General features: G+C 54.4%; 1 protein-coding gene across 1 annotated transcript in view; it reads right to left on the bottom strand.

Annotated features, from left to right (window-relative positions):
* The window catches only part of ELN (elastin), a 34,718-nt gene extending 29,075 nt beyond the window's left edge, over nt 1-5,643 (bottom strand). Inside the window, exon 1 of the mRNA XM_023735265.1 lies at nt 5,529-5,643. Within this exon, the coding sequence (XP_023591033.1) occupies nt 5,529-5,610 (82 nt within the window). The 5' untranslated portion in view covers nt 5,611-5,643. The remainder of the gene's footprint in view (nt 1-5,528) is intronic.
* Between the last annotated feature and the right edge of the window lie 14,642 nt (nt 5,644-20,285).

Here is a 20,285-nt window from a genome sequence, read left to right as displayed (position 1 = left end):
TCCTTAGAGGCAGTGGCCTGTGGCCAGGGAGAGGGCCTGGTAGGAGGCTGAGTCTGAGAACCCTTCCCTGGGCAGCTGACTCTCCTGGGCGCTGAGTTGCGTGGGCAGGGGCTGGCAGGGCGGCAGCAGCGAGCAGTAAGGAAATGTGGCTGCTGCTGCAAAAACGCAGCCATTCCCACACTGATAGGACAGCACGAGGTCTGTGTATCTGGACACTGAATAACAGTGGTTGGGTGGGGCTCTGACTGTGGGACATCAGGCTGTCTTAGAAGGCGCCGGAGCCCAGGGGGACACCGTGAATGAACAAAGTGAATAGTTTCCTAAGGAAAAGCTAATTCACTGGCCAGAGCAGAGGGCGTCTGCGCTGCCAAGATCGCAAGCTCAGTTCCCACAGACCAGTGAAGTTTCCAGTGGAGAATACAGGGATGCTGGGCCCCAGATGTAGGCCTGTGTTGTAGTCATGGCAACAGACAGATCCTGGTGCCAGACCAGGCCCTGACTCTACCCGCAAACGGCCCCCAACCTTGACAACCCACCTTGCCAGTACCCCAGGAGGAGTCCAGGGCCACCCCACTGAAAGAGCCTAGGGAGTCTTGTGGGCATGGGCGGGGCTGGCGAGCAGTGTTGGGCAGATGTCTGGCCCCAAGGCCCGGTGACACTGCGCAGCTGGCCTTGCTGGCCCCAAGGCCCTGTCAGCCTCAGCTGCAGCCCAGCAGGGTGGGGGGGTGCCCAGCTGTCATGGCCACCCCATGCCAAAGCCCTGGCGCCACCTCGGTGGCCCCCCAGGGATTGCAATTCCAGGCTTGGCGTGCATAAGCAATCTGTCCAAGCATCAGGGCTCAGAGCGGTGGCCCCTGGGGGCTGGGCCTGCTGGGAATGAGTGCTTCGGCCCTGTCATCGGCTGCCAAGCACACACATGGCCCGCCCAGGCCTTTGATGCTATCCCTGGCTCCGGCGCCCGCCTCCCGCTCAGAAGGCTGTCGTCTCTCTGCTGTGCTCCGGGCCTTTCTCACCCTGGCTCTCTCCTTCCTCTTCCCTCTGCCCCTCTCTAGCCTCCTCTATGCTTGAGGGCAGACTGCAGGGAACAGCGTGATGGGTGAAAGGAGCACAGGGCTCAGGGCAGACCCATTTGGCTTCTAGTTCTGGCTTTGTTGCTTCTTACCGTTTTAACCTCTTTGAGCTTGCGTTCCCTCGTTTGCAATGCAGGCCTGACCAGGCTGCTGTGAGCTGTCAAAGGGATTCAGCAGGAGACTGTCCTGTTCTGGGCCTGACACACAGGAGTTGCTAAGAAAAATGATGGTGACCCTTTGTAGTGACCCCACTTGCCTGTGCACTTCGTGGCCCGGGGCCAGGTAGAGACAAGGTGCTCTGAAAGGATGGGTGAATTAGGTGGAGGGGAGGCAGGGATACTGCCTGTGGGGCATGTCTGGGTCTGAACTGTTCCATCCCCAGCTACCTTGGGATCTTGCTGTTGGCCTGGCTGAGCCCTCACGTCCTTTCTTGTGGGGGGCTTCTCCCCCATGCCCTCCTTTCCCAGGCTGCCAGCTCCTCCTCTGCTTCCCCTCTCCCTAGTGCCTGACCATCTCTGCCCACTTGCCACCCTCTCAGTTCAGATCCCGAACGTGCTTGCCAAGCCCTGGGCCTGAACCCCGACAGCCTGGGGAGCTAGAGCTTTTAACCCCATTCTGCCCTGAGGACATGGAGAAGGCTTAGTGGGTGCAAAGGACCCCTGCCCTGCCCGCCTCTCTTGAAGTGCAGGGGAAGCAAGAATAAAACGAGGCTGTAGTTGATAACGGGTCTTCAGAAAGATAGCCACCTCCTGTGTGCCCCAATGAGTCATCCTCATTTCCTCGCCCACACCTCCCGCCGGAAAGGCCGGCTCCTCTATCCAAATCCTCCCCTTCCACCAGGACTGAGCCCGAATTCGGCCTCCTGCCTCCCGGAGCTGGTGCCTCTCAGTGACTGCGCTGCACAGTTGGCCCACAGCAGCTGGCCTGGAGCATGCTTGTTTTGTTTTATGAGGGTTTGGCTTGATCCACCAACTAGCCCAGGGTGGAACTTGCATCTTGAATCTTAGAATCCTGATCCTGGATCTCAGGATCGTGACAGTTTTCTGGAAGACCTTGTGCAAACATCCCCTTGTGCTCCTGCTTGCATACCTCCAGTGACAGGAAACTCACCACCTCCCAGTGCTATCAGCTCTGCCTGCAGGAAGGTCCTCCTACTCATATGAAATCTGCTCCTGCTCCTCTGTCTCTCCTGTCCTGCCACTCAGAACCTCAGCTTGCGCCCATTTCTTTCGTTTCTCTCAAGGTCTAATGCAAATGTCCTTATGCTGGGAAGCTTTTCTGGATTTCCTGGGACTCCTCCAGGCCACCTTCTCCTGCAGTCCTGTCTGTTTCCTCTACCCCTGCATGTCTGTTCATCAACTGCCCCCCCACTAGACACAACGTGGTGTGAATAGTGAGCGAGGGCCTTAAACCTTAGAATGTGGACAAGTGGCAAGGGTCCATCAGCCCAAGTTAACATTCCCATAGTCCCTTATTTGACACATTTTTGCAGATGTGACATTACTACAGGCTCCCACCAGCCCTCGGAGCTAAGTAGGACAGGGGTGTTTCTTTCCATTTTACAGCCAGGGTGGGGGTGGGTGGTGGTGGTGGTGGGGAACTGAGACCAGAGAGATGAAGCACCTGGCTTGGGACTCACAGCTGACCCCAGTCACCCGCAGGGCCCTCTGCCCAGGCCCTGGGCTCCAGGTTCAAGGATCTGGGTGCAGGCCGTTTGGGAGCGAATCGCCGGCCATTGGGCCTTGGCAGGGGGTTGTGCCAAACCAAAGTCCAGGGGGCTGCTTTGGGGAGCAGATAAGAGCACATGAAGCTGTTTGCTGTTTGCAGCAGAAAGGCTGCCAAGGGTTTTGCAAAAACAATCTGTCCTTCTGGTGGGTGACTCGGTCTCCCTCCCACCACCCAGGATGTTTGCCCTCCTGCGGCGGCCCCAGCAGACAGGACCCACCTGGAAATCAGAGGCTGTCAGCCCTGTGCCCAGCCCCTTCCCCAGGCTAATAGAGCAGGGGTTCTTGGGTGGGACCCCAGTTTCAGAATTGTTTAAAGTTCCCCCGGTAACTCTAATGTGCAGTGAGGGTTGAAAACCCCTCTCTCCAAACTATCTCAAGTTCTAAGATCAGAAAAAAAAAGAAGCTAATAACATTTCTAGGGCCTTGGGAGACAATTATCCCTGATTTAGTTTTTTTTTCTCTTTTTTTAACAGCATAGGAGTTTGGGGCAGCTTATCCTCAAAGCTGGAAATGCTGGTGGCATAGCAGTTAAGTGCTACGGCCGCTAAACAAAAAGTCGACAGTTTGAATCCACCAGGTGCTCCTTGGAAACCCTTTGGGGCAGTTCTACTCTGTCCTACGGGGTCGCTATGAGTCGGAATTGATTTCACGGCAGTGGGTTTCGTTTTTTTTTTTTTTTAAATCCACAAAGCTGCTTTTCACCCATCCTAAATGGGTCTAGTCAATCCACTGCCTCATCAAGGCTTCCAGGGAAGTCTACTTTCTTGCCTCTGTGGCAACATGGTCCCTCAGAGCTGGTGCATTTATGTAAGTGACAACCCCCAGCCAGGTGGGTAGCGTGTGTGTGTGTGTTTGTGTGTGTGTGTGTGTGTTTGTGTGTGTGTGTGAGACTGAGGCGCGTCCAGCTCCAGACTTCAGGAGACTGTGCAAACTTCAAAATTCATCAATTCACAAGCCCGTTGTTTAGACCCAGCTACTCCCGCCCCTGGGACGGAGCTGAGCGTCTGACATTGTCCCTGAGGACACAGGAGGCTGCTTCCTCTGCTCTAGGGCGTGCCTCCTTAAAGAACGCAGCCCTTTGCCTGCCACTCCCCAAATGCTGCCTGTGAGCTTGGCCCAGGCAGAGAGCTGGCTGAGAATAACCTCCTGGGCTGCAGAAACTTCCTGAGCCTCAGTTTCCCCATTTTAAAAGCAGAGATCATAATTCCCAGCTCTCGGGGTGTTTGTGAGAATGAAGTGCCATCCCCTAGGTGGAGGCACTGTCTGGGAGCCACCCCCAGGTGGAGTGGTTCAGACAGGCCTGGAGTGCTCTGGGGAACTGTGGCAGCCGGGCCCCTGGGACTGCCTCTCTGCCCCCGCCAGACGCCGCCTCTTGGTGCCCATGTCCCTAAGCCTCAACCAGGCCTGGGAGGTGACCTTGCACAGGAAGCCCCTGCTCCCAGCAGTCCTGCTTAGCCGGTCAATCTCACGGAAACAGCTGCTGCTCTGGCCCAGCCCCCTGACTCCAGCCCACTAGCCTGGGCTTGTGCCCCCCACTTAAAGTCTGGTTCTCATGGCAAAGAGGACTCCCAAGGAAACCAGACCTCTCCCAGGATACACCCCAAATGACTCAGCCTGCACCTCTCTTTTCCCATGGCCAGGATGCATCTCAGGATGCCACACCCAACACCCCCCTGAGCTGTATAGCGGCTCCCAGATAGCACCTTCTAGCCTGATGACCAGCTGGCCGAGGTCAGGACACATGGCAAAGGTCCAGCACTGCCCCCAAGGCCTCTCCAGCCTCTGCACTGGCTCTACACCCTCTACAGGAGATGACACCTTCCCCAGCTTTGCTTTCCTTGCCGTCATTCCATCATACACACACACACACACACACACACACACACAGTCACATGCACACTGACAACCCACATCTGATGACACACTAGGACCCCAGAGCAGTAACCTAATTTCCCACGCACACGTGCTTGTCGGTGGAAGACTTTTGCACACGCCAACAGGTACCTTCACGGACCTCCCCCCCCAGCCACCGTTCAGTGACGAGCCGTGAACAGACATCATACCCTCTCAGACACCCCTCCCCATCCAGTGACATACTTGGGCATATACACACTGGCCACACCCAGCACGCATGTACACCTGTGCAACAGCACCCCACACTCTCCGTCAGAAGCCCCAGCCCTGCGACAGACCACAGCAGCAGCCTCCAGCCTGCAATCCCATGGTCAGTTTAACCCTGGCCTTCCTCAGAGGGAGATCCTGACTTCCCGGGGGGCAAGGAACCTGCTGGGGTCACACAGCTTGCTGTGGCTGAACTGGTCGAACCCAGATCCCCTGGTCCCCATGCACACATGCACACCCAACTGGGCCCAGAGGTGTGTGAACTGCCTGTGCCTGCAGACCCAGTGGGACCCCGCCAGGCCCTCCCCAGCATGCTGCACCTCCCCCACCCGGGGTGCACCCAGGGCAGCTGGGCCCTGCACCCTCTCAGGGCAGCCAAATGTGGACATGGGCGTCTGTGTGACAGGTTCCTCCTCAGGACTGGGGTAGCTCTCAGAAGGGGTAGTTCCAAGGATCCGGGGGCTGAGAGGTTCCTGCCTAGGAGCCCCTGGGGACCCCTGGGATGAAGGGCCCCTTCTCATCTGCCAGGCCCCCTCCAGTCAGTCCGGCCACATGCCTGAGAGGGCCTGAGGGCTGTAGACAGCGCCAGAACTGGGTGTGGGGTCCTTACCTCCGGGCTGTGCTGGGTGCAGGGTGGACAGCAGGAGCAGAAGCACTCCGGGCCGCAGGGTTGCAGCTGTCAGACCCGCCATCTCGGGGAGAAATGCCCCAGCCTGCTCTCTGCTCCCCGTTTTATCCCCAAAGAGTAATTGCTGCCTCCTCGGCTGAAAGGGAAGGAGGGAGGGAGAGAGGGCGGGCTGGAGGGCAGGAGAAGGGGGAGGCCGGGGGAGGGGGCCACGGGGAGGGGGCAATTACGAAAGGCCCGGCTCACAGCCTCCGGCTGGGTCTGACTGGACTGTGGGCTTTTTTCCTTAAAACACACACACATTCATACGCGGCGGGTGCACGCGTGCGCGCGCGCGCCCCCCCCCCCCACACACACAGTTTTCCCCATTGCTCTCTCTCTCTCCCTCTGTGGCTGTTCTCGAGCTGTTGGCCCCGTTCCCACCAGAAAATGCAAGGGGGGCCTCTGCCAGGACAGCCCTCAGGAGAGGAAGCAGGAGGGAGGGCCTGGCAGCCCAGCCAAAAATCCCAGCCCCAGCCAAGGCCTGAGTGGCTAGGCCTCCGCCCCTCTGGCTGGGCCCCGGGCCGAGGGTGGGGACACAGGCCAGCTGTCCCACGCCTGTGCCCCCACCTAGGCCAGCTAGACTCCCCAACACCCCCAGGCCTGTATAGAGACAGGCCGTGGCCCGAACTGGGAAGGGGGTGTCGGGCAGGTCTAGAGGTCAGTGTCCGCAGAGGCTGAGGTGCTGCAGGCAGGGACACCACCCAGGAGGTAAGGCCATGTTGCTGTTGTTCCCTGGGGCACCTGGGGGACGATGGGAGACCCTGACACACTGCAGGGTCTTAGTTCTGCACGAGTCAATATCTCAGCCCCACACCTAGCCCTATGCAGGCTGTAGTGTTTAGTGAAGGTCAGCCTGGACCCCCAGCACCCTGTGGGAGGAGCTGGGGGATGGGGAGCCCCACAATGACTGATAGGTGGCCCAGTCCCCTCTTTCTCACTTGACCACCACCTATCCTATCGCTGGACACCACTAGCACCCCGACAGACCTGGAAGCCCCAGACTACTGGCTACCTCTGGGGCCCTCTGGGAATGCCTGGGGCAACATTCCTCTGGTGGCCAGGAGGGGGCGGCCCTGCGCTGAAACAGCGGGGCCCAGCATTTCCAGGAGAATTCCAGGTGCCCGTTCTGCCTGCCTGCTCAGGATGGAGGACCCTGGGCTTTGCCTGGGAAGGGAGAAGGCACTCATGCCCCCAGGCTAGCATGGAAGAAATTTTGGAGGCAGAAGCTGGGAGAGGGAAGCTGGTATTTGCCTAGGTGACAGCCAGTGGAAGAAGTAGAGACGACATGTTGTGCATGCTTCTTCCTGTACTGAGATGGAGAACAAGGGAGGGACTGGTTCTGGGGCCTGTGAAAATGGGGCGGGGGCAATGGCTCAGAGCACTGTGGGAGCCTGGAGTGCTGTCAGGGGTGGCCAGGAGTGGAGAGGCCAGAGACCAGACTTTGGACTCAGGGGGACCCTGGACTAAATTGTGGCTGTAGCACTTTCTAGCTGGGTAACCTCTCCACCGAGCTTCAGTTCCCTTATCTGTCAAATGGTGAAAATTATCCCTATCTAGGTTTATTGCCAAGATAAGTATAATGTGGTCACATATTTCTGTACTGTGCTGTCAGATCAAAAATGCCCTCTAATCATGCCGCACGAGTACTATTACTGTCACCAAGTTCTGCAAGTTCCACTCCTGACTTTAGTGTCCCCACTCCTCTTGGCTGTGTGCTGGGCTACTCTGGGGCCCTTTCTTTCCCTGGTCGCAAGTGGTAGTGGCTCCAGATTTCGGAATTAGGGGGTGCAGTGGCATTCTAGGAGAACTGTCTTAAAGCTGTATTTGCATAGGAAATGTACAACTTGTGCTTAACAGTGTAGCTTTGGGGGTAGCTGGTAGAGATTATGAGGGTCTAAAGCCCCCAAGCAGCCCTTGCTGTGTGGGGGCAGGGGCTGTGCTTGGGATATGCCTGCTGGGGAGAAGGGGAGGTCGGGGTGCATCTGTGCTCCTGCCTCCTCCCTGGGGTCTGGGGAGGCTCTGGGCCCCATTCCTCTCGTGGCAGTGACGTAGGCAGGAACTGGCTTTCAGACTTGAAAACCGCAGTCTGCTTGGAGTCTTTATTAGTTCCAGGACAGGGAAATAGGCTGGAGCCAGCAGGGGCGGGCTGCTGGGGGGATCCGGGAGAGGTGTGCAGGGGCTTTTGCAGGGGTAGATTTGAGGCTGCTGGGCCAGACTCCTCCCTGTCAGGGTCTGCATCCTGCCCCCATCCTGTGCCCCCCCTTCTCCTCTGCACCCACTGTTCATTGTAGCTGCCCCACTAACACGTGTTCAATAAGGCTTCTGTACCCCTCAAACGGGGCCCCAACCCAGGATCAAACTGATTAAACAATCAAGTGCAATTTAATCCAATGCCTTCAATATATATTGTCAGGACGGGGATTACAGCCATCAACCAACATTCATTCATTCATTCACGACTTTATTCAAGGAGCCCAGCAGTCCTACCTTGCTCTGTGCCTGCCTCCCTGCACAGCTGTATGGATTAAACAGGGCCATGCACATAGACTGCCCACAGAGAGCTGCAGGTGCGTCTAAATGCTGATGAGCTCTGGCTCCCCGGCTCGATGCCGGCCCGGGGACACCCAGGTAAGTCACTCACACACAGTCTCTGTCCCCTCACCCCCACCCCCATGTACCAGTTTAGGAAGGCTAGAACCATCACTCTCCACACAGTGCCATTGCTTTGCCCGGAAACCCTCAGTTGTCTCTGGATAAAGTCCAGACATCTGGGTGTGGCCTTCAAGGCCCTGCGGAAGCCAGCTTATCCACTCTGCCTTCCTCTTGCTGGCCTCCCCAGCCCCAGTGGAGCTGCTCCTCAGCCCCTAGATTTGTCCTGGGAGGCGGGGTGATGGGCCTTTGTTGGCGAGGTGTGTGGTTTTGGCGTTTCCCAGCCTCTGTCCCTCGAGGTCTGCACCCCTGCATCCTGCTCCTAGGACTCTCTTGGCGTGGTCCCCTGGGCTGGGCTTGGGGACTTTATCTCACCCCCACTGGCCTGGCCACCATTGAAGGCAATTTGAAGATGGACACGTTTCTGTCTCCTCCAGAGTCCCTGGCACTACTGGTTCAGACCCAGAGTGTTAGATAATAAGCACAGATGTGTGTGCCCTCCAGGATATGGGGACAGAGGCTGCTGACATGGACAGAACCCCAGAATCCCTGGTGTGTGGTTTCTGGGTTCTCCTTTGTCCACACACGGTCCCATCACCCACTGAATCCATGCTGTCTTCATGGGACCCTGGACCAGCCGGGGACAGACTTGGACAGGGCTGGGGGCTGGCCTGGGAAGAGCTCAGGCAGATCCGGGACCCCTGCTCTGCTCTAGAAGGCTCTGCTCTCATCATGTACACTGCCGTGAGAGTGCTGGTTGGTCTGCCAGCCACACAGGGATGGGCCACTGTCTGCTAACAGGGGAGTGTGGTTTCTCCCAGACCAAGCTGAGGTTTGGGAAGGAGATGAGTGCTGGCTGGGGAGAATATCCCTTGAGCTTAGATACGCCAGGAGAGAATCAACAGCAAGGCAGAGCCAAGGACCCTTCCACACACCTTCCTCCACCCATCATCCTGCAGCTGTGAGACCCAGCTGCGGGCATCGAGGCCGGATCCTTCCCCTGATCTAAAATTTTCTAGATGCCGCATTAAATAAAAGAAAAAAAAAGGAAAATTAATTTTAATATGTTGTATCTAACCTAATATATCCAAAATATTATCCCTCCGACATGTAATCTGTATAAAACTTGGTAGTGAGATATTTCGCATTCTTTTTTGTACCAAGTCTTAAAAACCAGTGTGTATTTTACACTTAGAACTTGTCTTAGTTCTGACTTGCTGCATTTCAAGTGCTCAGCAGGCACGTATGGCCATGACCACCACAGTGAGCAGCGTGGGCTAGACCACGAGGAAACTGGGGGGGATGGACCTGACTTATTTATGAAGGGAGGGGCAAGGGACTCTGGAAACAGCCGTGAGTGTATCCTGCTACTCAAAAGGCTAAAAGCAGGACAGCGCGGAGGGTGGGGGGGACAGTGAGAAGAAGAAAGAGGGGCAGGAAGGAGGTACCATGAGTACCTGGGGCCTGAGGCAGCCCTGCAAAACACAGCCCTACGAGAGAGAACCTGCCCTCCAGCCTGCAACTGAGCCAGAGCGAGCAGCCGCCCACTGTGGGGGCCAGGCAGAGATGGCCCAGGGCTGACCACGCAGTGCTCGGCCCTCCCCAGGGGCAGCTGGCTGGAAACTCCCACTGCAGGGCAGGTGTAAGTCTTCGCAGGAGGTGAAGGGTCACAGCTAAAAATAGATTTGACACCACGGGGCTGGGTTGCCAGTTGGGTCTGATTTATTAGACAGGGCTGGCCGAGGCAAGAGCAGACTGTGCAGAGGGGGTGTTGGAAGTTGGGGAGAGGTCTGGCATTGGAGCACAGGGTGCTTCTGCAGCCCACAGGCTGGGGGTGGAGGCCAGCAGCCATTGCTGTAGCGTTGATGAGGACTTACAGTGACTAGTATGTAAGCTTGGGTGGGCCAGCTGGTGACATCACCTGTAATTAACCCCCAGAGACCCAGTTTCCTCCTGTGAAGACAGGACCTTCACAAGACTTGAAGAGTGAAAATCCAGGTCTGTAAGTCTGGTATAGAGCCAGTGCTCAAACGTGGGATGGGGTCCATACACCATTTCAGGCAACTGAGGTCGACGATTGAGGCTGGGGGAGGTACAGGAGGAAGACCCCTCTCACCAGTACTGCTCCCAGTTGCCGCTGGAGGTCTTCGCTCCTGAGCTGCTGGCTCACCCAATGGCCCTGGGCAATGCTGTGCTTCCCCCAGGGTGTTTGTATATCTGAATCATTTGTCAGTCTGGGTCCTTGGCCAGTGTGAACCAGGGGGTGGGTGTCCCGGACGGGCTGTTCTGCCCCAAGTTGTTCCCGCAGGGCCTCGTGCTGTCTGCTCCAGCCTGGGGGAATGTGGCGAGCCAGCCCTCTCTGCGCAGCCCCCCCATGGGCCCCGGGTGGTAGAGGCCAGAACACGCCTCTCATTCGTTTGACACTTGACAGTTTACAAAGTACATCTCCATTTGCGATCGGGATATGATTATCCCAGTGTATAAACACGGGGGTTAGAAGCCCTGTCTACAAGCTCGGGCAGCCAGAACGAGCAGCCTCGGTATCTCCTGTAGATCTACTCAGTTTCAACTCTGAGCCTGTGTCACTCGGCGGGCGCAGCAAATTCCATCTCAGTCGCTGAGTCTCTCCGCTAAATCTGCCCTCCAAAATCCAGCCATCTTAAGTGAGGCCTGGAGAAGCGAAGAGGCCCAGGCCTCACTGAACCGCTTTGTTTTTAAGCCTGCATTCTCCTGGGCACTCTGAGACTGCGAGGCTGGGGCCTGCATGTAGGCGGTTGCTCGTGGACCCCAGGCCTGGCAAACCTTCCCTCTGGGCCTCCTGCCTCTCTAGGGCCCACTCTCTCCAAGCAGAGAGGAGGACTGCAGTCTGCCACAGTGAGCTGCTTGGAAAGGGACAAGAGGTGAGGACCCCAGGGCACACAAGGGGATTCAGGACTGGAACTGTCTTACCTCTTAGGTGAGGACATGGAGCCTTGAGGAATACACATGACTTGCTCAAGGTCACCCAAAGTCACCGTGGCCTGGAGCTGAGGCCACTGAGGTGTCTGACGCACAGTAGGGTTGGGGCCCAGCTGCCTGCCCCAGGGCTCACTGGTCGGCCCTGGGAGCAGGGTGGGCAGAGCTGTCAAGACCCCATGTGCTGGCTCACAGCAGGCCTCTCTCAGCCTATCCTTGTCTCCTGGCCTCCTCACCTGCAGTGCCCAGGGGCCTTTCCACAGGCTGGGGCTGGAAACACTGCCTGGTCTCCATCCTCACGCCGGGTCTGGCAGCTCCCTGCCCTGGGCAGACCCCTCCACCCATGCCCAGACCCCTCAGCCGGCCTGATCCCTGTGGTGCCAGGCAGGTCCCACAGGTCTGGGAGGGCAGCTGCCAGGATGTGGGGTGGGAGGCAGGCGAGGCTGGGCCAGGGGCTCCCACTGGGCCCAGGTTATCCACTCGCTAGGTCATTCTTTGCTCCACATTCTTGAGCCACCTGCCCTGGCTGGGATCGGGCCTTGGGAGGGGAGACAGACAGACGACACCAGAGCCTGCTGTCCCAGGAAAGAAGGATCAGAGCCACCTGGGTAGGGAGGCAATCAGGAAGGCTTCCTGGAGGAGTTGGTGCCAGAGCTAAATCTCCTCCCTTCTTTCAAAGGGATTCTTTCCATGTGGTGTGTGCAAAAGCAGGAGGCCGAATACAGCCCTAACTGAGGCTCTGGCCTCTGCTCTTCAGCCTACCCACACGGCCGCCTGCCAGGGGATCTTCCGAAAGCCCAGGTCACACTCCTGCTCTGTGTACAGCCTGCCGGGAGCTGACTCTGAGGACACCGGCCCAGATCAAGTGTGTAGCTCCCATAAAGCCCTTCTGTGCTCTACCAGTACTTTTCAAACTGCATGTTTCTACCTATTAATGAGTGGTGAAATCAGTCTAGTGGGTCACAAATAGCATTTTAAAATGAAACAGAATAGAAGAGAATAGAATAGTTGCAAGGGTAATTAATACAAGTTATCAATCTGAGTATTGTTTCTGCAGCCTTTTTTTTGTTATATGTGTGTACTGGGTTATGAGTTTTTTGTTTTTTTTTTTGAAAGACATTGTTGCAATAACTGTTTACAAATTGCTCTCTCCCTCTCCACTTGAGGGCGCTGTCCTGCTCAGGTGAAGACAGCCGGCGCCGAAGTAGGCATCTGAGTGAATTTATGAGTGAACACATGAATTGAGGCTTGGTCGGGAGACTCCCTTTGCCACATACCTGCCCCCTTGATTCACGAAAGCCTTGGTCATACATCCAGGCTTCCCCCAAGCAGTTGAGAACTGGGGTGCTGGGGTTTTGGTCCACAAGCTTGGGTTGCCATTGTTTTTAGGGGTGGGCTGCACTGCTCCTGGCCCCAAGGCCCTCCAGACTCCTTAGCGGGTCCCTCGAGAGGACGTGCTGGGGGAGATCAGTGGTTTTCAAGATATATACCCCTGGGGGTGGTGTAAACGGCTTAATGCACTTGGCTGCTAACTGAAAGACTAGAGATTTGAGTCCACCCAGAGATGCTTCAGAAGAAAGGCCTGTCAATCTACTTCTGAGAAAATCAACCATTGAAAATACTATGAAGCACAATTCTACTCTGACAAACATGGGGTCACCATGATTCAGAGTCAACTCAATGGCAACTGTTTTATCCCTGGGGATGGAGGTGAGGCTGATAGGTGGGCAGGGCTCCAGGCCCCCCCAGTTGGTACCAGGGCAGACTTGCTTTTGTTTGTTTTGCATACTGGGGTTCCGAGTAACATTTAATGTGAAGAAAGCGTTCTGGGGCTTTACAAATCTTGAAAACCATCACTCTGGTAGGAAGACCAGAGCTAAGGTTCTCAGGTGCCTGAATTCCAGTCCCTGACCTGCCTCAATCTCTATGTGACGCTGGGCAACTCACTTCCCTCTCTGGGCCTGGATCCCCCCTCTGAACATGGGGCGTAGGCTGGAGTGGTGGTTCTCAGCCCTGGCTGCGCATTAGAATCACTAGATAGATGGAGAGCTGCCGTCGAGTCGACTCTGATTCATGGTGATTTTATGCTCAACAGAACGAAACGCTGCCCAGTCCTGCATCACCCTCACAGTCACCAGCATGTTCGAGTCCATCATTGTGCCAATCCATTTCACCAAAGGTCTCCCTCTCCCTCACTGGCCTTCTACCAAACATGATGTCCTCCTCCAGAGACTGATCTGTCCTGATGACATGTCCAAAGCGAGGGAGTCAGATGATGTTCTGTTGTGATCCATTATGTTTTCATAGGCTAATTTTCAGAAAAAGATTGCCTGGCCTTTCTTCTTGGTCTATCTTATTCTGGAAGCTCTGCTGAAACCAGTCCATCACGGGTGACTCTGCTGGTATTTGAAATACTGGTGGCAGGGTTTCCAGCATCGCAGCAACACGCAAGCCCCCACAGTGCGAAAAGCTGACAGACGGGTGGTGGTTAGAATCTCGGGGGGCGGTCTTAGAAACCCCAGTGCCCAGGCTGTACCCCAGATGGATACACAGAATATCTGTGGTGGAGCCCAGGCATCAGTCTGTCTAAAGCTCCCTAGGCAGTCCCAGTATACCGCACAGTTTGAGAAGCACCGGGCTGGTGGAAGTCTCTGAAAGTCACCCTCACGCAGGGACCTCTGCCTGTCAGTACAGTGATCCTCAAAGCTCAGCGACCATCTGGGTCACTGCTCCCTCCTGGGAACTTGTGAGAAATGTACTCTCAGGCCCCACCCCAGACGACCGACCCAGAGCCCCTGGGGGTAGGGCCTAGGGATCTCAGGGGATGCTAAGGCACATTCAAGTGGAGACCCATTGGCCTGGACCTCGAACAGAGACCCCTGCAGAGCGTCACCTGTGTCTCCCACCCGTGGCTTCTGCTTCTGAAAAGAAGTTCCTGGAGGGCTTGCAGGGACCTGGGAGAGGCGTCCTCCCATCTCCCAGCCCCCACGTGCAGTGAGGGAACAGGCGGGATCTAAGCCCCAGAAGCTCTGCTCATCACAGACCCCCTCATCCTCTCCTGAGAACATTTTCGACTTTAGGTTCCTGCCCTGGGGTCCAGGTGGGTGTCAGGGGTGTGTGAACCTCTTGAAACAATATTCAAAATGTCCTGTGTAGGAGAGAAGACCCCCAGCCTGTACTGACTTCTTCAAGGGTTCTCCGTCATATTTTGTCACCACATGGCCAGTATTTAGGCAGATGTGTGATTTTCCGTCCATTTCTTTGGTTCAGGCTGGGCTGCCCACTCTCCTCCAACAGCCCAGACTGCTGAGACCTCCGGCCCCCCAGAACCATGTGTGTGAGAGCACCCTGGGGTAGGAAAATCCACCTGACAGCTAATACAGTTAGGGGGCTGGGCAGAAGCAGGCCAGGTGGGGTCAGTCTGGGCAGGCTTCCCAGAGGAGGTGAGGTGTGGCTTCAGCTTCCGGCTTCTATTGAGCTCCTGCCACATGCCAAGCACCATGCTGAGTGCGTCCACTGCATTAACTAGTTTAATGAAACAAAAGGGGAGGTGCTGTTATTCCCCCATTTTTAGATTTCTGTATTGCAGTGGGGAAATCTGCTGCAAAAGTCCTCTTCCAAGTTCTAAAAGCAAAGATGTCACTTGGAGGAGTAAGGTGCACCTGACCAACGCCAAGCACAGTCTTTTCAACTGATGGACAATGAAGAAGAAGACAGAAGAAGAGTTGACGCCTTTGAATTGCGGTGTTGGTGAAGAATATTGAAAACACCATGGACTGCCAGAGAAATGAACAAAATCAGTCTTAGAAGAAATAAAACCAGAATGCTCCTTAGAAGCAAGGATGGCGAAACTTTGTTTTGCATATTTGGTCATCAGGAAAGACCAATCCCCAGGAAAGGACTTCACGTTCTGGTAAAATAGAGGGTCAGTGAAACTAGGGAGCCCCTCCAGGAGATGGATTGACACAGTAGCCACAACAATGGACTCAGACATACCAACCATCATGAAGATGGCGCAAGACCAGGCAATGTCTGGTTCTGTTATACGTGGGGTTGCCATGAGTTGGAGCCAACTCGAGAGCAACTAACAATTTTTCAAGTAAACTGAGGCCCAGAGAGGTTAAGTGACTTGTTCAGTGTCCCACAGCCAGTAAAGGGCAGAGTCGGTATTCAAAGCTGGACCTTACTCCAAGTCCGGCGCCTTCTCCCCCAGCCCCTGTCCTCAGACAGAGCGGGCCTGGGAGGAAGAGAAGGAGGAACATATGTGGCTAAGGGGAGGTGAAGCACACCTCCCTACCCAGGCGGCGGGGCCCCTGGAGTGGCCATTGAGCTGTGGGCGCTTACCCACCATCTGGGAGCTCTCTGGGTGTTGCTGCCTCTGCTCTCTGTCCCCTGCCTTTACCTCATCTCGGGGTCTTTGAGGGGAGATGTGGAGGGAGTGTGGGGGGTACGAACTCCCTTGAAAAGAGGAGAAGGCAGGCCTGCCCTGAAGCCTGGCCCTCTCTCTCCCCTTCCCTTGATGCCTGGAGTCTCTACACCAGCGGCTCCTTGGGGACTTGTACTATGTCTCAGCCCCTCTGGATCTCCATAACCCATCATAGCCCGGCCACAACATACACCTGGGGGTGGGAGAAATGAATGGATGGCTGTCTCCCCTCTCTGTCCCTTCTCTCTGTCTGTGTCTCTCTTGTTCAGTCTCTGGTCTCTTTCTCTCTCTGCGTGTGTGTCTTTCTCCTGCTCATCTCTCCGTGTCTCTGCCTGCATCTCTCTCTGCTCACGGGGTCTCTATTTCAGCGCTGGAGGCTCCAAGGTGCCCAGGTTTGCAGTAAGCTGTTTATTCCAAACAGACCCGGCTGCCTGGCCTCGCTTCCGGGCCATGGGGGAGGAAGCGTGGCGTGGGGGGGGGGGGGGGGGGGGGAGGGGCGGCGTTGGCCTTCAGTTCTGGGGGAGACCATCCTCTCTCCGCCTAGCTAGTGTTGTGCATTCGAAATCTGCAGGCAGCCAGGATGAGCTTCCTGCAGCTCCTGCCCCAGACAGAGGAGGAGACAGTGGCCTGCAGAGGCTGTGTTGGTGAGGATGAGTGTGTGTGTGTAGTATGATATGTGTGTGTGTCATGGTCTGTGTGTCATGGTGTGTGTGTGTGGGGGGCACAGTATGTGTGTGTCATGGTGTGTGTGTGGGGCACAGTGTGTGTGAGGGGGGCATGGTGTGTGTGTGGGGGGCATAGTGTGTGTGAGGGGGGCATGGTGTGTGTGTGTGGGGCATAGTGTGTGTGTGGCACGGTGTGTGTGTGTTACACAGTGTGTGTGTATTGTCATATTGCCTTGCAAGATGACATCTGCTCACTCAACTGCTAACTCAACTCCACAGGAACATTTTAAACTGAGAATAACATACACAGCAAAGTGCACGGATCTCAGGTGTATAGCTCGAGAATTCTTACATGTCTACATACTCGGTGCAAACCGTTAACGCTGTCAGCTGCTAACTGAAAGTTTGGTGGTTTGAGTCTGCTCAGAGGTGCCTCAGAAGACAGGCCTGGCAATCTACTTTTGAATAATCAGCCATTGAAAGCCCTGTGGAGCACAGTTCTATTCTGACACATGTGGGATTACCAGGAGTTGGAACTGACTTGACGGCGACTGTTTTTTTTTTTTTGTTGTTGGTCTTATATACCCATGTAGCCACCACCCAAATCAACATATAGACTATTTACAGCCCCAGAGGCTCCTCTGTGCCCCTTCCCAGTCAGTACCCCCTAGGCGTGACCACTCATGGGAATGTCGCTCACCATATATGAGTTTTGCCTGTTCTTGAGCTTCATGTAAATGCAGTCTCATGGCACATACTCCGTTGTGTCTGATTTCTTCTGCTCATATCGTGTCTGTGAGAGTCATCCTTGTTGCTAGGTGCAGCAGTGGTTCATTTTTTTTCATTTCTGTGTAATATTCCATCTAATAAGTCTATGAAAGTTTGGAGGTTTGAGTCCACTCAGAGGCACCTTGGAAGACAGCTTGACCCATCTACTTCTGAAAAATCAGCCATTAAAAACCTGAGGAGCACAATTCTACCCTGACACACATGGGGTCACCATAAATCAGAATCAGCTTGAAGGGAATTGGTAAACTGGTAAATGATGTTGGACACTGGAATTGTTTTCAGTTTTTTGCTATTATGAATAATGCTGCTAAGAACATTCTTGTACAAGTTTTCTTTGTGGACATACACATGGTGGGACAAAGAACTTGATTTGGCCCTTTAACTCTGGTTTCTGAAAGTAACCCAAGCATTCAAGATGCCTTTGTTTTCCAAAACAGCCAGGTGGGTAGGAGCTGAGCAGGCCCACACCTGGCCAACTCACCTCAGGAAGGTAGGCGGCCAGATGCAGTCATGCACATTCATTGATTGGATTGATCATAGCTGTGTATTAAGGCCCCAGTCATATATATTCATTGAGGTCCCTACGACTAGGGGACCTGAGACTTTGGAGCATGCCCTTTGAGGCCTTCTGGATCAGTGAGAACATCCATGCAGCCTCTGTGAATTTTCTGAGCCTTTATAGGGAATGAACGGAGCCACAGAGGCAATGAGCCTGCAGGGGCTGGCAGGACAGAGTTGATCTGTGCAGGCCCAGCTCTGGGTGGCTGGGTGATAGACAAAGGCTGAATAGGCAGCTGGTGAGGGATAGCGTCCTTCTAGCTTGTGACCTAGTGCCGGGGGGCAGGGGGAGAGGCCAGCTGGTCTGAAGTGCAGGGAGTTGTACAGACTCCTGAGTTGCTCCTTGATGACCTGGCCTCAGGTGGCCAGGGATGTTTTGGTCCTGTTCAAGATAGCTGGGGATGAGGTCTGGTGTAACTCTGGGTGATTATGGTAAGAGAAAGGAATTGCCACAGAAGCGGCTGGCGACGAGGAGTTGAAATGTGGGAGGGTGAGGCTTGGATCCACTTCTAGCTGGGAATTGGATTCAGGCTGATTCTTGTCACACAGTTTATGCTAAAGGTGGGGTTTGCCCACACCGTCCTCACATGCACTCATTTCTTGTGGGCATATAACTAGGAGTGGAATTGCTGGATTGTATGGTAAGCATATGTTTAACTTTCTGAGGAATTGCCAGACAGTCGTAAAAAGTGATTGTACCATTTTATACTCCCACCAGCAATGTGTGAGAGTTCCAGTTGCTCCGCATCCTGTTAACACTTAGAATTGCCTAGCCATACTGGTGGGTGTGCAGGGGTATCTCACTGTGGTTTTAACTTTGATTTCCCTGATGAATAGTGATGGTGAACACCTTCTCATGTGCCGGCTCACCATTTGAACATCCTTGTTTTTAAAGTGCCGGTTTGAGTCTTTTGCCCATTTCGGAAAATTGAGTTGTTTGATTTTTTTTCTTATCAATTTGTAGGAGTTCTTTATATCCTGATAGAATTACGTGGTTAGATATATGTATTGGAAATATCTTCTACCACTCTGTGGCTTGTCTTTCTTTCAATGTCTTTTGATGAACAGAAGTTGTTGATTTTAATAAAGTTCAGTTCATCAATCTTTTCTAGAGCCGTTAGTGCTTTTTCTATCCTTCTAAAGAAATCATTGCCTATCCAAAGGCCATGAAGACATTTTCCTGTGTTTTCTTCTAGAAGCTTTATAGTTTTACCTTCCACATTTAGGTCTATGGTCTATGCTGACACAGAGCCTTTTGAATCTCAGTAGAGCCAGGCCTCAGCCTGCCCACCTAAATTACCCTCCCCAAGCGTGGTGGTCCCAGCGTTTGGGAAAATCTCTTCCCTTCTGGGTCGCCAGCTGCACACCCGCTTTTGCTGGCTCAGCCCTTCCTCCAGGCCCTGGAATTAATAAAAGCTCTGAGCTGCCTGTGGTTTTCGGGCTGAGTGCTGGTTCTAATCAGCAAGACCCAGACAGCAAGTCGAGGCCACCAGCCCCTCTCCGTAAAGCATCTTTTCCCTCCTGGTGTGGGACAAACTCACCCACTCATACAACTCCGGGGGTTCCGAGGCTGGGATAAAGAATCTCTGGGGAGCTTCCTTACCTGACTCTTCCTTTCTCCTCCCCTAAGCTCACCCCCCAAGCCTGGGCCTTCCCAGTTGCTTCTTTCCACCTGATCATAGGTTTATGGGCTGGTGGCACTCATCCTATCCCAGGATGGCAGATGGGTTGCGTCATGGATGGTGTTTGGCAATGGCTGTCTGAAGTGGGGTTAAAAAGGATTCTGAGGATCCAGGCTCAGCAGGTGAGAGTCTCACAGTCGATTGGTCATGTCTGCCTGGGAGCAAGAGGTGGGAGTGGTGCACTTTTTATGGTGTATCTAATGCCCGTGATCTAGTCTAAGTCCCTCATTAGGATTAATCCAAAATGACACATTCAAGATCACTCAGCTATTAATGAATAGATATGGATTGGAAGCTCAGGCATTCTCCATTCAACAGAGTGGCACTTATTTGTTTATTCAGCAGATGTTGATCGAGCACCTACTCCATTTCAGGCTCTGTGCTGGACATTGGGGGTGCAATGATGAATAAGACCTGGTGTGGTGTATTCCTAGCTCCACAGTGTTTCCCCAACTCCAGTGTTCAATATGTGATGTCATTTACCATGTGATGAGCTGCCGGTGCTCACTCCTAGTTTTTGGATGGGCTTATATTACAATATTTTAAAAAAATGGAACTTGATGGGTAACTGGGGTTCTCTCCAGGCTTCTTTAAGGAAAGGAGTCCACAAATGAGAGCTGTAAACAAAAGGGTGTGCACCCAAATCGCTAACGAGATGAACCAGAGGGCTCTGGAGTTTCTGAAACAGTCCTCAGGGACTGATGGGCACGTGCTGGAGCACAGCTCCTGGCCCTGCCCTACTGCACCCTCTGAGCTGGCCTCACTGTCACCCTTCTCCATCACCACCCACCCCTGGCACATACAGAGCAGCACATAGACACACAGACAGACATAGACACACACAGACACACACACACACAGACACACACACACACACACACACACACAGACACACACAGATAATAGACACACAGACACACTGGCGCACACACACACAGATGATATACACAGAGACACAGAGACACATACACACAGA

This window comes from Trichechus manatus, unplaced genomic scaffold (assembly GCF_000243295.1).
Source record: "Trichechus manatus latirostris isolate Lorelei unplaced genomic scaffold, TriManLat1.0 scaffold00077, whole genome shotgun sequence".
Lineage (NCBI taxonomy): Eukaryota > Metazoa > Chordata > Mammalia > Sirenia > Trichechidae > Trichechus > Trichechus manatus.
Note: the sequence above shows the minus strand (reverse complement) of the source record. Positions and strands in the feature narration are given on the sequence as shown.